Source organism: Cebus imitator, unplaced genomic scaffold, assembly GCF_001604975.1.
Source record: "Cebus imitator isolate Cc_AM_T3 unplaced genomic scaffold, Cebus_imitator-1.0 Scaffold112, whole genome shotgun sequence".
NCBI lineage: Eukaryota > Metazoa > Chordata > Mammalia > Primates > Cebidae > Cebus > Cebus imitator.
The window spans coordinates 3,120,651-3,135,296 of NW_016107427.1; the positions used below are offsets into that span (position 1 = coordinate 3,120,651).

Genomic DNA, 14,646 nt, shown 5'->3' on the forward strand with positions numbered 1-14,646 from the left:
AGAACCTTTAGGGTTTATTTTTTGCTAATTCTTGTGTGACCTAGAAGTCTTTGGTCTTGTGTGAGATGAATCTTGGCAGCAACATGAGGTCTTAGGTGGCAACGTGGTTGTTGCAAGTATATGTGTTTCATTTTAGCTTAAGGATAACTGATTTTGACCAAATATAAAAATTTAAAGATACCTGCCAACTTGGGAGTTATTTTTGCCACCTTCAGTCTACATGGCAGTCAGCAAAGAATTTCAACTGACCGTCTTTTCAGAAGGCTGCCTGTATTACAGTCGTAACCAGATGCCAGCTTTGCTTTCTAAGATGTGCAGAAGATTGGTTTTTCTTATTTTCAGCTGTAAGGCAGAGGTCAGCAAATGTTTTCTGTCAATTGTCAGACAGAAAATATTTTAGCTCTTTGGGTCATATGACCTCTGTAGCAGTGACTCAGTCCTGCTGTTACTGCCTGCATGAAAGCAGCCGTGGGCGATATGTATTTAATGCTAAGGAATTGCAACTCTCTCTGCGTTTGTGCTCTGGAGCAGGAACTTTTCTCTCCTTGGAACACTGGGCTCGACATCTCACTAAATTCTAGTTAAGGTGCTAAATTTTCCTCATGAACACTACATTTGAGTTGCCCTTAATACTTCATTAAATAGGTTACTAGTGAGTAACTTGAATATGTGTAAAAATTGTCACTGAGACTTGAAAGGACTTGCAGTGTGGCTTATTCTGTAGCCCGCTGGGAGGCCGAGGGCCCTGTTTTGAGAACTGAGAACCCCTGCTCTGGAGGGTGCCTGCATAGCTCTGTCTTCTCTGGCTCCATAGCACTGCCAGGGGCTTTGAAAGTGCCCATGGTTGGCCAGGAGCGGTAGCTCACACCTGTAATCCCAGCACTTTGGGAGGCTGAGGTGGGCAGATCACCTGAGGTCAGGAGTTTGAGACCCGCCTGACCAACATGGTGAAACCCATCTCTACTAAAAAAATAAAACAATTAGCTGGGTGTCATGGTATGTGCCTGTAGTCCCAGCTACTCAGGAGGCTGAGAAAGGAGAATTGCTGGAACCTGAGAGGCGGAGGTTGCAGTGAGCCAAGATCATACCACTGTACTCCAGCCTGCGTAGTAGAGCAAGATTCTGTCTGGGAAAAAAAAAAAACAAAAAACAAAAAACGAAAAAAGAAAGGGCCCATGGTCATATGAGAGAGAATGAAGACCTTGGCTTTTATATATTTTGATCTTTAATCACTGGGAGTTGATTCACTTTTCAGTAAATAAACTGAGTCCTTATTGTGTCCTGTCTTACTATACTAGTTTGTGAGATGATAAAGACAAGGCATGGAGCTTTCTTTTGACAAACTAAGTTTAGTGGGGAAACCAGATATTTTAATAGAAAACTATAATAGAAATCTTCTGTGGCATGCATGTATTGCATGTGTTACATGTACCATAGTGTCTTTAGTTAGTCCGTTAATAATGGACTTGGTCAGTATTACTGATTTTCCTTTTGCCTTAGGTTCCAGTATGTCTTGGTATGGCACTGTTAACCAGTTCCATCTTTATTTAAAATTTTGGGCTGGGCATAGTGGCTCATGCCTGTAATCCCAGCACTTTGGGAGGCCAACTTGGGAAAATTACCTGAGGCCAGGAATTCAAGACCAGGCTTGCCAAGATGGCAAAACCTCATCTCTACAAAAAATGAAAAAATTAGCTGGATGTGGTGGCACATGCCTGTAGTCCCAACTACCCAGGAGGCTGAGGAAGGAGGATTGCTTGAGCCTAGGAATTGTAGGTGACAGTGAACAATGACTGTGCCACTGTACTCTGGCCTGGGTGACAAAGTAAGACCTTAGTTCTAGAAAAAAAAAAAATTAAAAAATTAAAGTTTTCTTGTAAGGGCATTTTTTATATTACTTTTATGTTTTAAAATATTGAATTACCGTGTTAAAAAATATGGGCTACTGAGCATTTTGATACTCCCTTCAATTTGCACCCAAAGCAAGTGCCTTACTCTCCTCATCCTAGCCGGCGATGCTAGTTCAGTATTTATTTGATAGCGTGTGTAGTGGAGGTGGCTGAAGGAAGGTTGTGGGGGATCTGGACTCTTATCTTTTCCCAAAGAGAATTATGTTTGTCCTAGCTGGTCATCAGCTTTGCCTGACTCATACCTGAGCTCTGGCTCCCTGGATGTGGTCTGTAGCCAGAGCTATGCGTCATTCCTCTGCCTTGCGGCTCTCCCTCTTTCTGCCTCATACCTGACCTTGAAGGGTTTTCATGCACACTTTGGTGCTTCCCTTGTTCTGAAAATCTCCTTTCAAGGTATCTTCTTCCCTTCCTTTCCACCCTGGTGACCCTGGACTCTGTGTTTTTACTTCTCAAGCTGATCATCCACAGGTTTCTGATGGAGGGCCAGCTGCTAGGTGCTGTGTGACTGTAGGTTCAAGCCCTACAGGGTCGTGGGGTGTCCTCTATTACTATGCCGAGGCCCTATGAGCAGAGACAGGTGAGGCCCTGAACGTCCAGGAGCGTCTGTATTTATTGGGTATAGGTTAGGGGGCAGGGTAGTGAGTGAGGTCATCTTAAGAACAGTGATAGGGTCAAGACAGTCATGTGGGCGATAAGCAAAGGGTCCACCCCCATTAGATCATGGAGGCAAGGAGGTGGGCCATGCGCAGTGAAGAGGGTGCAGTGTGCAATATCTCTTATCTAGGAACAGGCTACTTCTGAGGAATTCTAAAGGAGGATGCTTTAAGCAGCAACAGAGCTGACAAGGTCTATAGCCACCTGCTGGCAGCTTCCAGTGATTTCTGTAGGAGGATGCTCTTAGCACAGTAGCTAGAGAGCTGACAAGTTATACAGTCACCAAATTGTGATTATACCAGAGGGGTTTTAAGCCTTCGGACGCTCGCGGGATTGCAGGTCTGAGGGCAGCCTTCCACAAGAACGGGACACAAGGTACTACAACTCCTTTTTCAGGAGGAGTGGCTCTTGCCCTAAGCCTGCCATACAGCTGGTATCTTTACGATACTGAGTGCTGCTTCCTGGGCCATAAATTCTTGTCCTGGTATAACTGTTTTTCCCTTAAATCATGCTCTGCACTGTGTCTGCTCTAGACATTCCTCCGACTATAAGTAAGATAAGATTATATATATATATATATATAGCTGCTTATGCCTTAATTTATGCTCTGTACCGTGTCTGCTCTAGGCATTCCTCCCACTATGAACGAAGATATAAATAACTGAGTGATAAGATATTCTTCAGGCACTAATTGTTCTGACTATAATCTAATACATGATTATATATAAAGGATTATATAAAGGAAATAACTGAGTAGTAACACTATAAACTAAGATATTCCTCAGGCAGTAATTGTGCCGGGGATCTGCTTAGCTCTCCTTCCTCGGTGTCTAGATGGAGGTTTACCCACATGTGGCCTTGCCTAAACCTCAATATATTTGCCCTCTTTATCTAAAAAAGCTTCTCTTTTTTTTTTTTGAGACAAGATTCTGCTCTGTCACCCAGGCTAGAGCACAGTGGCACCATTATGGCTCACTGCAGCCTTGACCTTCCTGGGCTCAAGTGATTCTCTTGCCTCAGCCTTCTGAGTAGCTGAGACTACAAGCATGTGCCACCATGCCTGTCTATGTTTTTTTTTTTGTTGTTTGTTTTTAAGAGATGGGATCTCGTTGTGTTGCCCAAGCTGGTCTTGAACTCCTGGGCTGAAGCAATCCTCCCATGTTGGCCTCCCAAAATGCTGGGATGAGCCACCTCTCTTCTTTCAAGGGGCCACTTCTCTTCAGTTTCTGCCTGCCTTTGGCTGCCTTCTGATCCCCTTAAATAGGTTCCTATATTTTGTTCAGAATTTGATTCTTACTGGTGGGAGAGTTAGTCCAATGCAAGTTACTCTGCCATTGAGGCAGCTTTTCTTGCTGGAATAAGTATTTAAGGCTGTGTGTGTGTGTGTGTGTGTGTGTGTGTGTGTGTGTGTGTATTCCAGTAGCTTTACAAGTTTTATTTTCGTATAGTCATTCTTGTTCAGTTGCCCAATTTTCCTCATAATTTCTTTGACTTATTCTTATAGAGGTGTACTTTTAATTTTCTAAATGTTGCTTAGAGTTTTAAAGCTTACTTTAAAAATTGATTTTTTTTTTAAATTGATTTTTTAACTTAATTGTGTAGTGGATCAGAGAATCAGCTTAATGTATTAAATGCTGTAAGAGATGTCTTAAAATCTACCATTATTGTAGACTGGAGAGCTTTTTCTTGTAGTTTTTCAGTTTGTGCCTTTATGTATTTTTGAGGCTATATTACTAGGTACATGCAAGTTTAAAATGCTACCCTCCTGATGAACTGAACTTTTCAGCATTAAATATTTAGCCTCTTAATTTTTAAAGATGCTTTCCCTTCTTTTCTTTCTTTGATTATTATTTAATTACTGTTTTTGAGATATGGTCTTGCTCTGTCACCCAGGCTGGAGTGTGCTGGCACTTTCACAGCTCACTGCAGCCTTGACCTCCTGGGCTCAGGTGATCCTCCCACCTCAGCCGCTCCAGTAGCTGGGACCACAGGTGCACGCCACCACACTCAGCTAGTTTTTGTATTGTTTTGCAGAGATGGGGTCTTGTCATGTTGCCCAGGCTGGTCTCCAACTCCTGGGCTCAAGCTATCCGCCTGCCTCGGCCTCTGAAAGCGTTGTGATTATAGGCATGAGCCACTGTACCCAGTCTATATTCTTTTCTGTTAATGTAGCGACCTCAGCCTTCTCTTTCTTCTTTTTCATTAGTATTCATTTGATATATCTTTTCCCATTCTTTTACTTTCAACCTTTCCACAAACAGTTTTTATTTTTTTCTGAGATAGAGTCATACTCTGTTGCCCAGGCTGGAGTGTAGTGGCACGATCTTGCTTCACTACAACCTCTGCCTCCTGCTTTCAAGAGATTCTCCTGCCTCAACTTCCCTAGTAGCTGGGACTACAGATGCACGTTACCACACCTGGCTATTTTTTCCATATTTTTAGTAGAGACAGGGTTTTGCCATATTGGCCAGGCTGGTCTTGAACTCCTGGCCTCAAGCTATCTGCCTGCCTTGGCCTCCCAAAGTGCTGGGATTACAGATGTGAGCCACCACACGCAGCCCCTTTCTGCAAACTTTTGTTTCAGATGTGTTTCTTTGAAATAGTCCATGGTTGCATTTTGTTTTTCCTATAACAATCTATAATCTATGCCTTTTAATAGGAATATCCTGTTCATTAACATTTGTGATTAATGAAATAATTGGATTTATTCTGTCCTATTTTTTTATTATGATTTTTTCTGAGTTACCTATCCCTCCCTACCTCCCTTTCTCCCTCACTCCATTCCTCCCTCTCTCCCTCCTTCCCTTCCTTCCACCCTCTTTCTTCCTTCTCTTTCTCCTTTGTCCTTTCTCTTTTCATTCCTTTTCTATTCTTTCTTTCAACAGGGTCTTTCTCTTTTATCTTTCGTTCAAAGTCACTAAGATCTTTTTTGAGTTCATTTTATTCTTCTAGTGTCTTGAAAGTTTACCTTTATTTCTTTCAGTGATAGCCCCTTTTTTAAAGCATACTTTGATGTATTTGGTATACTTGAAAGTAATTAATGTCTTTCTCACCTGAACAGTAAAGGATCTTAGAATGTTCTAATACTTACATCCTGGATTATATGCACTCATGGACTGTATCTTATTTTGAAAAGTTTCAAAAATCCCATAGAGATTTTAATACTGCTTTTACCACCAATGTTGACTTCTGTTCACCCACATCTCTCTTTACTTACCTTCTCTTTGTATCTCAGAATATTCTTCTGATGTCATTTTCCTTTTTCCATAGTCTGTCCTTCAAATTCTGTCAGTTCAGATCTGTTTGTTTAAAATGCCTGAGATTTCCTTTGACAATGTTTTTACTTTACCTCTTTTGATGAAAATCTTTTTGCCAAGTTTACAATTTAAGTTTATTATTATTGTCTCATTATACTTGGTAAATATAGAGAGCCTAGCTTTTGGCGTAATTACTCTTTTATAGGTAGTACGTCCTTTCTCTCTGGCTGCTTTATAAAATTGTCTTTAATTTTCTAAAGTTTGGTTGTGATATATGTAGATTTGTATTTATTTTTGTTTCTCTTTCTTGAGATTTTTTTGTGCCTCCTGAATCTGAGGATTTATATTTACTCATTTCTGGAAAACATTTTTGAAGTTTTTTTTTCCTTCATTCTTTCTGTTCTTTCTTTGTGGACCCTGTTTGGAAGAATGTTGAACTTTTCACTTTTGCCTCCTTGTGCTTTAACTTCTCTTTCATCTAGTTTTCTTTCTTGCTATAGTTTCTTGAGCTCTGTTTTCTGTTTAGTATTTATCCTTTTCCATGTGTCTAATTATCCTTGAGTTTTACATTTTAATTATTGTTTTTGTTTTTGTAAATTCTGCTGTTATTTTTGACTTGGCCGGTCATTCGTAGTAGTAGTAGTCCTAGCTTCTTGATTATGTTTTTAATTTCTTTTAAAATTATCCCCACCTATTAAACATATCAGTTTTTCTATTCTTCAGTTAATACTTCTAGCATCTGAAAAATGTTTGATTCTCTCCCTGTTATTGGTTCTTTGTGCTGGCTGTTACTTACCTGGTCTTGTTTTTGTCATGTGTTTTATTATAATTTTTGTTCTGCACTCTCATTTGTTAGTACTGTATTTGTGGGAATTCTTTGAAGACCAGGTTGAGGATCCTTTCCTTTAATGTCCAGGAAGCTGAGGGAGCTTCTATCCCGGGTCTGTTTTATATTAAGCGTACTGGCCTGGGGTTTTTCAGGCCTACCAAAAATGTGAATTGCTGCTAAGCTTGTAAGTTTACTCTGCAGGACCTGTGAACTGAATGCCTGTGTCTCTCTGAGGCTTTTCCCTCTGTCCCTGCATGAAGCCACTCTAACTGAAGCTCCAGTCTTCTGGAATCTTAGTATCTTTTGCACTTCCCACTCAGATTTTGTGCTCTTACTTTGTTCCTGATCAGAGATGTTTTTCTTTCATTTCTTACAAACTCATTCATTATTTCAAAGGCTTTGAGAAAACTATTTGTCTAGCCTTTTTATTTCTCTGCAGTGTAAAGTGTTTGGGATCTCTGTATCTTGCAGTATTTGCAGAAACCAAAGTCCTGAGGTTTCTGACTTTCATCAGACTCTGCATTGCCAGCCGTGGTTCAACCCTGAAACAGCTTGTAAAGTCCTTTTCTACTCAGTAAACTGCTCTGTCGGTTGTGAGGGATGGTTGCGTTGTAGGACTCTTCATTTCTCGTACTGTGATTATGCAGTCCTGTGGCCTGACCTGGCTACCTGGATGTCATGTGTAATGTTCATTGAATGAAAAGTTATCGTTAGGTTTTAGATGGCTGAATTGAACTTTGAGAGTACAATACTCTTATACATTTCGGGTTACCTGTATATTAATGCAGGATTGGTAATAAAAGAGATAAATGAATAAATATGGGTTGTGAGGTTTCCCATGGGATCCTCTCTGCATTTGAGACTCTTGATTATGTGAGCCTATGAAGGGCAGTATTATGTGACATCATTGCTGAAGTTTCCCTTTTTTCTGTAGTCTCTCATAGACATGTTATATTACAATGCTCATTATCCAGATTGTAAAATAAGACATCTAAAATGTGAGGGAAGCTCTAAATATGTTAAGGTCCTCTTAACTAGGAGATATGTTTAGGGTGAAATGTAATGTGGATGGAGCATTCCAACACCTTTTTCTTTTACATTTCAGGCTAATGCTGATGTCCCTGTACAATGTGAGCATCAATTTGAAAGGCTTGAAATATATCAGCGAGAGTCCAGGATTCATCCCTTTGCTGTGGTGGCTTTTGAGCGGTAAGAGGAGTGGTTATCTGTACAGCTGCTAATACAGTTTATGCAGTAGTCCTCCCTTATCCATAGGAGATATGTTTCAGGTTTCCTAGCAGATGCCAGAAACCAGAGATAGCACCAAACCCTCTATATAACTATGTTTTTTAAAATTCATACATCTGTATGATAAAGTTTAATTTATAATTAGACATAGAGATTATAAACAACTAATAATAAAACAGAACAATTATAATAAGCCAGCACTGCTATTCTTGTGCTTTAGGCCCATCATGAAGTAAAATAAGAGTTACTTGAACACCAGTGCTGTGGTTCTACAGCAGTTGACCTGATAACCTAGAGAGCTACTGAGTGACCTAAAGGGCACATAGCATATGTACGGTGGTTATGCTGGACAAAGGAATGATTCATGTCCCTGATGGGACGGCGTGGGATGGCAGCACGAGATTTCATCATGCTACTCAGAATGGTGCGCAATTTAAAACTTAGGAATTGTTTATTTCTGGAATTTTCCACTTGATATTTCCAGACCATGGTTGACTGCGGCTAACTGAAACTGCAGAAAGTGAAACTGTGGATAAGAGGGGCCTCCTGTATACCTGCTCTTCTGTAGCTGAAGGAAACGTTAAAGTATTAGAAAGTAGGATTGATTATCTCAAGATGTTATTTCTTTAAAAAATAAAGATTTCAAATTTTAGAAAATTCCTTTGTATGTTAAGTTGTCTCTAGTTTTGTTTCTGAAGTATTGCTTTCAATTTGGTTATGTTTACTGGTGTCCCTACAACACAAGGAAAAATTGTCTTATAAGACAGCTGGTAAACAGCATCAACATATCCCATTTTCTTTTAACAGCACAGTACTATATGTGGGTATGTGGCTCTATCAGGTAAAAGAGAAGACCCATTGTTAAAGAATTTGGGTAAAAAGAAATTGGAAAGACACCACAGCTCTGAAGAGAAGTACACATGTATAGTGTGTGCATGCTTTAAAATTTCTTTAAAAAGCTATCCTTACTGCTTCCTTTCCTCTTCACTCTTAACTACCAGTCTAACCTAAAGTTCTGTCCCAATTTCATCATAATTTTTAACACCGTCTGTCAATGAGTATACATTTCACCCAAGTATAAAAATAAATTAACTTTTCTTACTTTTTCATAATTCAAATTAACTTCTATTTTTTAGTGTCAATTCCATTTGGTGGTGAATGCTTTTTTTTTTTTAAAAAAAAATAGCTTTATTGATGTATAATTGACACGTATTAAGTTGCATATATTTAAAGTGAACAATTGACAAGTGTTGATATAGATGTCCACCTGTAAAATTACTATCACAGTCAAGGTAATGAGTAAACCCATGACCTCCAAAGGCACTTTGTGCCCCTGTGTGGTCCCCCCTTCCTGCTCCTCTCCTCCATGCTTTCCAGAGAGTGACTCGCCTCCTTTCTGCACTGTAGTTTCCATTTTCTGCAGTTTTATATAAATGGAATCATATAGTTTGTATTCATTTTTTCTGAGTTTCTTTTGCTCATAATTATTTTGAGATCATCCATGTTGTTTTGTGTATTAATAGTTTATTACTTTTTCTTGCTAAATAATATTCCATGTTGTAGATACACCAAAATTGGTGTATCCATTCAGCTAGGGATGGACATTTGGGTTGTATCCAGCTTTTGAGGTTTTGACTGTTATATGTAAAGCTGCTGGGAGCATTTTTTTTTCCCATTTATTTATTTTATTGCATTTTAAGTTTTGGGGTACATGTGAAGAACATGCAAGATTGTTGCACAGGTACACACGTGGCAGTGTGATTTTTTTTTTTTTTGAGACAGAGTTTTGCTCTGTTGCCAGGTTGGAGTGCAGTGGCCCGATCTCTGCTGACCGCAACCTCTGACTCCCTGGTTCAAGCGATTCTCCTGCCTCAGCCTCCCGAGTAGCTGGGATTACAGCCGTGTGCCACCACATGTAGCTAATTTTGTGTTTTTAGTAGAGATGGGGTTTCGCCATGTTGGCCAGGGTGGTCTTGATCTCCTGACCTCGTGATCCACCCGCCTTGGTCTCCCAAAGTGCTGAGATTACAGGCGTGAGCCACCGTGCCTGGCTGCATTGTTGTACAAGTGTTCGCGTGAGCATATGCTTTTGTTTCTTCTGGCAAATACCTACAAGTGGAATGCCTGTGGCATATGGTAGGTGCATGTTAGTTTTTAGGAAACTGCCATCCTGTTTTCCAAAGTGGTTGTGCCATCTTACATTCCCAGCAGCAGTGTATTTGTGTATGGTCATTCTCTCTACTTTTAGACATTCCAGTAGGGATGTTGTGATACTTTACTGTGGTTTTAATTTGTATTTTTGCTATGACTAATGATGTTGAGTATCTTTTCTTGTTTTATTTGCCATTCATATAACTTCTTTGATAATAACTGTTCATATGTTTTGCTTATTTTAAAAAAATTGGATTGATTTTTACTCAATATCCAGAGTTCCTTTTGTATTCAGTTTGTGCATCCTTTGACAAATGTGTTGGAAAAATATTTCTTCCCAGCTTGTGGCTTGTCTTTCATTCTCTTAAGAGCATCTTCTGAAGAGCAGAAGACCTATCTTAAATGTGATAGAGTTTATCATTCTTTTTTTTCTAAGAATCATGCTTTTTTGTAGAAATTTTTTCCTAAATCGCAAAGGTTTCTAATGTGCTTTCTTCTAGTAGTTTTATAGTTTGCATTTTATATTTAGGTATTTGATTTGTGGTGAGAGGTTTTTATTTATTTATTTATTTGCATAAGGCTTTCTAGTTGATCCAGTACCATTTGTTTTGAAGACTTTGTTCTCTAGCGAATTGCCTTTGCACCTTGTTGACAATCAGTTGACAATACATATGAAGGTCATTTTGGATTTTGTTCTGTTTCATTCGTCTGTTTTTGGATTATTATGCCAATACCATGCTTTATTTTTATGTATGTATGTATGTATTTTGAGACAGAGCCTTGCTCTGTTGCCAGGCTGGAGTGCAGTGGTGCGAACTTGACTCACTGCAGCTTCCACTTTCTGGGTTCAAGCGATTCCCCTGCTTCAGCCTCCTGAGTAGCTGGGACTAAAAGTGCGAGTCACCATGCCCAGCTAATTTTTTGTATTTTAGTAGAGATGGTTTTACCATGTTGACCAGGATGGTCTCGATCTCCTGACCTCATGATCTGCCCGCCTTCGTGTCCCAAAGCACTGGGATTGCAGGTGGGAGCCACTGTGCCTGGCCACCATACTTTATAATAAATCTTGATAGCTTTATAATAAATCTTAAAATCAGTAGTGTAAGTCCTCTAACTTTGTTCTTCTTTTTAAAGGTTGTTTTGTCTATTGTTAAGCCCTTTGCCTTTCCATTTGAATTTAAAAATCAACTCATCATTTGCTACCAAAAAGAATCCTGTTGGAATTTTTATTGGGATTGTGTTAAAGCAACAGTTCATTTTGGGGGAGAGTTGACACTTTACCAATATTGAGACTTCCAGTGCATGAACACAAGTATATGTCTCCATTTATTTAGATATTGTTGAGACACAGGGTCTCTCCTGTTCGTGTGTTAAGAGCAGAGGAACTGACCTCCTTTGTTTTTGGCTATCTTTTCAAGGATGTGTGTATAGCAGACATCCTTAGTGGACAGAGATGCTGTCTCCTTCCAGAGCATAGGGTGGGTTTATTTACACCCATGTAGTAAAGATAATGCCCCTCTAGAGCAAAGTTCAGCCAGAGCTTGGGGTTCCTCTCCTGAGACACAGCCCACAGCATGTGTGTGGCCCTGTGGAATTGGGTCTTAAGCTGACATAAACAACAGCTCTGCCTATGGCTGTTGCTATAACAGGTTCTTGGTCTCAGACTCAAGAGTTTGTGTCTGCTGCCAGCATCTGTAAAACTCCAGTGTGCTAGCTTTTTAGCTTGCAAGTGGTAAAGCCCTAGACCTTCCGCAGTTTGAGGGCAGGTCCAGGCTACGCTTGTGCTCCATTGATAACACTTACCTACCAGGGTTGGACAGCTTTTTTCCTCTCAAGAATCACAGAATCAGAGGTGGTTCCTAGTCCTGACCTATAAGATAACTATCCGGGCTGGTTGTTAAGGACCATGAGCAAGCAGACAATGTTGGTTTGTGGGAGTGGATGGTGGTGGTGCCAGGGAGAGACTAATGAAGAATACCTAATACTTCTTGAGTACTGGTCATGGCTTTAAGTGCATTACTGTCAGTATCCTGTAAGGTAAATGTTGTCTTTGTATTATAGATGAAGAAACTGAGGCACATAGAGGTGAGTAAGGTGGCAGGGTTATATAGCTATGGGTGGTGGAGCCGGGATTTGAGACTCCGACTGCCTGGCTCCAGACTCTGTTTCCCAACCAATCTGTGGGACTGCTGCTCAGCAGGACATGGCTTAAGGGTAGAAGCCTTAGTGCTGGGTGACATTTTTTTGTTTGTTTTTTGAGACTAGATTTCGCTCTTGTTGCCCAGGCTGAAGTGCAGTGGTGCAGTCTTGGCTCACTGCAACTTCCACCTCCCAGGTTCAAGCGATTCTCCTGCCTCAGCCTCCCAGGTAGCTGGGATTATAGATGTCCGCCACTACACCCGGCTAATACTTGTAATTTTAGTAGAGATAGGGTTTCACCATGTTGGCCAGGCTGATCTCAAACTCCTGACCTCAGGTGATCCACCCTCTTCAGCCTCTCACAGTGCTGGGGTTACAGGCATGAGCCATCGTGCCTGGCTAGTGCTGGATGACTTCTCACCTTTAGCTGACATTAGGTCTGGTTTTGCTTGGCTTCTGAATCAGTTCCCCTGAAACAATATGCCAGTCTCTACTTAGGCTAATTTGTAGCCAGTAATCCTACTTTCTCATAAGAAGAAGAGTTAAAGAAGAATTTAGGCTAAATGTTCTCTATGGCCCTTTTAGCTCTGGTCCTCCAGAAGATTCCTGGGGTGAGTGAAAATTGTGATGGGTTTCATCTTAATTTATGCAGTTCTGTCTATAGCAAGCAACCCAAGAGTGTTAGTTCTTGTCGCTCATCAGAGATTATGTTCTTTGACTCAGGTGGGCTTTTCCTGCTTAAGCTTTGGGTAATAGATAATATGAGGTGCTTGTTAAGTTGTGTTAATGCAATATTTGCTTCTGGGACATGATCCCAGGCTTTCTTATTCATGAAGATAATTAATGGTTCTTTCAACACGATGAACACAGCCCACCCCCTCATAAATCTATTGCAAGGTCATCTTACTTTAGAATCTTTGGAATCATTTGTTCTAAAGTCAAACAAAACAAGATCTATTTAAGCCTAGGATGTTTGACTCCTGAGTTATGCATGGGATTACTTTAAATCTTAAATTATAGAATTTGGTATGTGTTTTAGGAAGGTGAATATATAGTTTATAATAGAATAGGAAAATAGGAACAACAGTAGTTCTTGGTGCTTGGGGGTGGTGCTGGTGGTACTGGGACTGTTTTCAGAATCTAGACTATCATAACTGCTTAGGACTAAGAGAAAATTTGAAAACTGGCTTCTTCTCCTTTGCTTTTAGATAGATCTACTTCATGAAAACATACTGGACAGATAAGATTCTCTTCTAATTTTTAAAAGATCGAGGAAAAAAATATCTCATTATCCCTTTTAGTAATCGGTTTCTACTTTTATCAATTTCTGTTAAGAAATTTGATATATTTTAATAAGAACATGGGCTTTGGACTCATTAGACCCAGATTTGAATTGCGGCTTTCCTGCTTGTGAATTTACGTAACCTTTTAGAATGCTGCTTTTCTGATCTATAAAGTGAGAATTTCTTCCTCAAGGATCTTAATGTATGTTACAATGCAATAGTATTTAGGCTAACACCTAAGGCGGTAGGTGTTAAATAGGTGCTAGTTTTCCTTTTTATTTCTAATCTAAATATCTCATGTTTTAGGGATAAAAGACTTGGAAAAAAAAAAAAAAAAAAAAAAAACTCATGCTCCAGTGAAAGCTCATTTTCTTTTATTTTGCTTGCCCTGAAGGTGGCAGGTTACTTTCAAGTATGTAGACTTCTCTGATTCAGAGAGTATGGACCCAGTTGCTGTTAACCATCCCTGAGTAATCATCTCATTTCCTTTAACCTTTGCTGCATTTCATTTTTCTCCCCTTTTTTCAACTACATGGCTGGCTTTTTCCCAGGCTTTGTCCAGATTCTTCACATTCCTCTTAAGCCACAGAACTGGCATAGAACTCTAGTGAATAACTGGTGAGGACAGAGTGTATTGAGATGGCGACCACATGTTACGTAACTGTTAATGCAGACTGCTATTGTGATCACAGGAAGCTGCATTTCCTACCATGTTTTCAACGCTAAAAGGGCAGATAGGCAGTTATTCCCACTTATATCTGTTTGGCTTGTCTGAGTAACATGAAGCATTGATCAGGTTCTACCAGATTTGTGTCTTCAGCCCAGACCCCTGTCCCAAGCTCTAGACTCATAGATTGAACGGTCTACTTGACATCTCCACACGGACATCTAATAAACATTCACATTCAGTGTGTTCAGGCTAAACCCCTAATATTCCCTCATGCCAAATTCTAATCTCTGTTGATTACAACTATTTTTCTAGTGTCTCAGACTTTTAAAAAACCTTTGAGTGATTCTTGTCTGCTTTTAATCTCTTAAACCCACATTCAATCTGTTAGGAAATCCTGATGGCTCTGCTTTCAAAACATCTCCAGAATCTGATCATCAGCTACCACTCCCACCCAGATTTTTTGTTGTTGTTGCTGTTTTTTTTTTTTTTTTTTTTTTTTTTTTTT

At 39.8% G+C, this 14,646-nt stretch overlaps 1 protein-coding gene across 2 annotated transcripts in view; it reads left to right on the plus strand.

Moving 5' to 3' along the window:
- LOC108311204 (heat shock transcription factor 2 binding protein) overlaps window positions 1–14,646 on the plus strand; it is a 110,164-nt gene that overhangs the window by 67,210 nt on the left and 28,308 nt on the right. For both annotated transcript variants that reach the window (XM_017538551.2, XM_017538552.2), the window contains one exon: window positions 7,756–7,859. In XM_017538551.2, coding sequence (XP_017394040.1) covers window positions 7,756–7,859 — 104 coding nt within the window. The remainder of the gene's footprint in view (window positions 1–7,755; window positions 7,860–14,646) is intronic.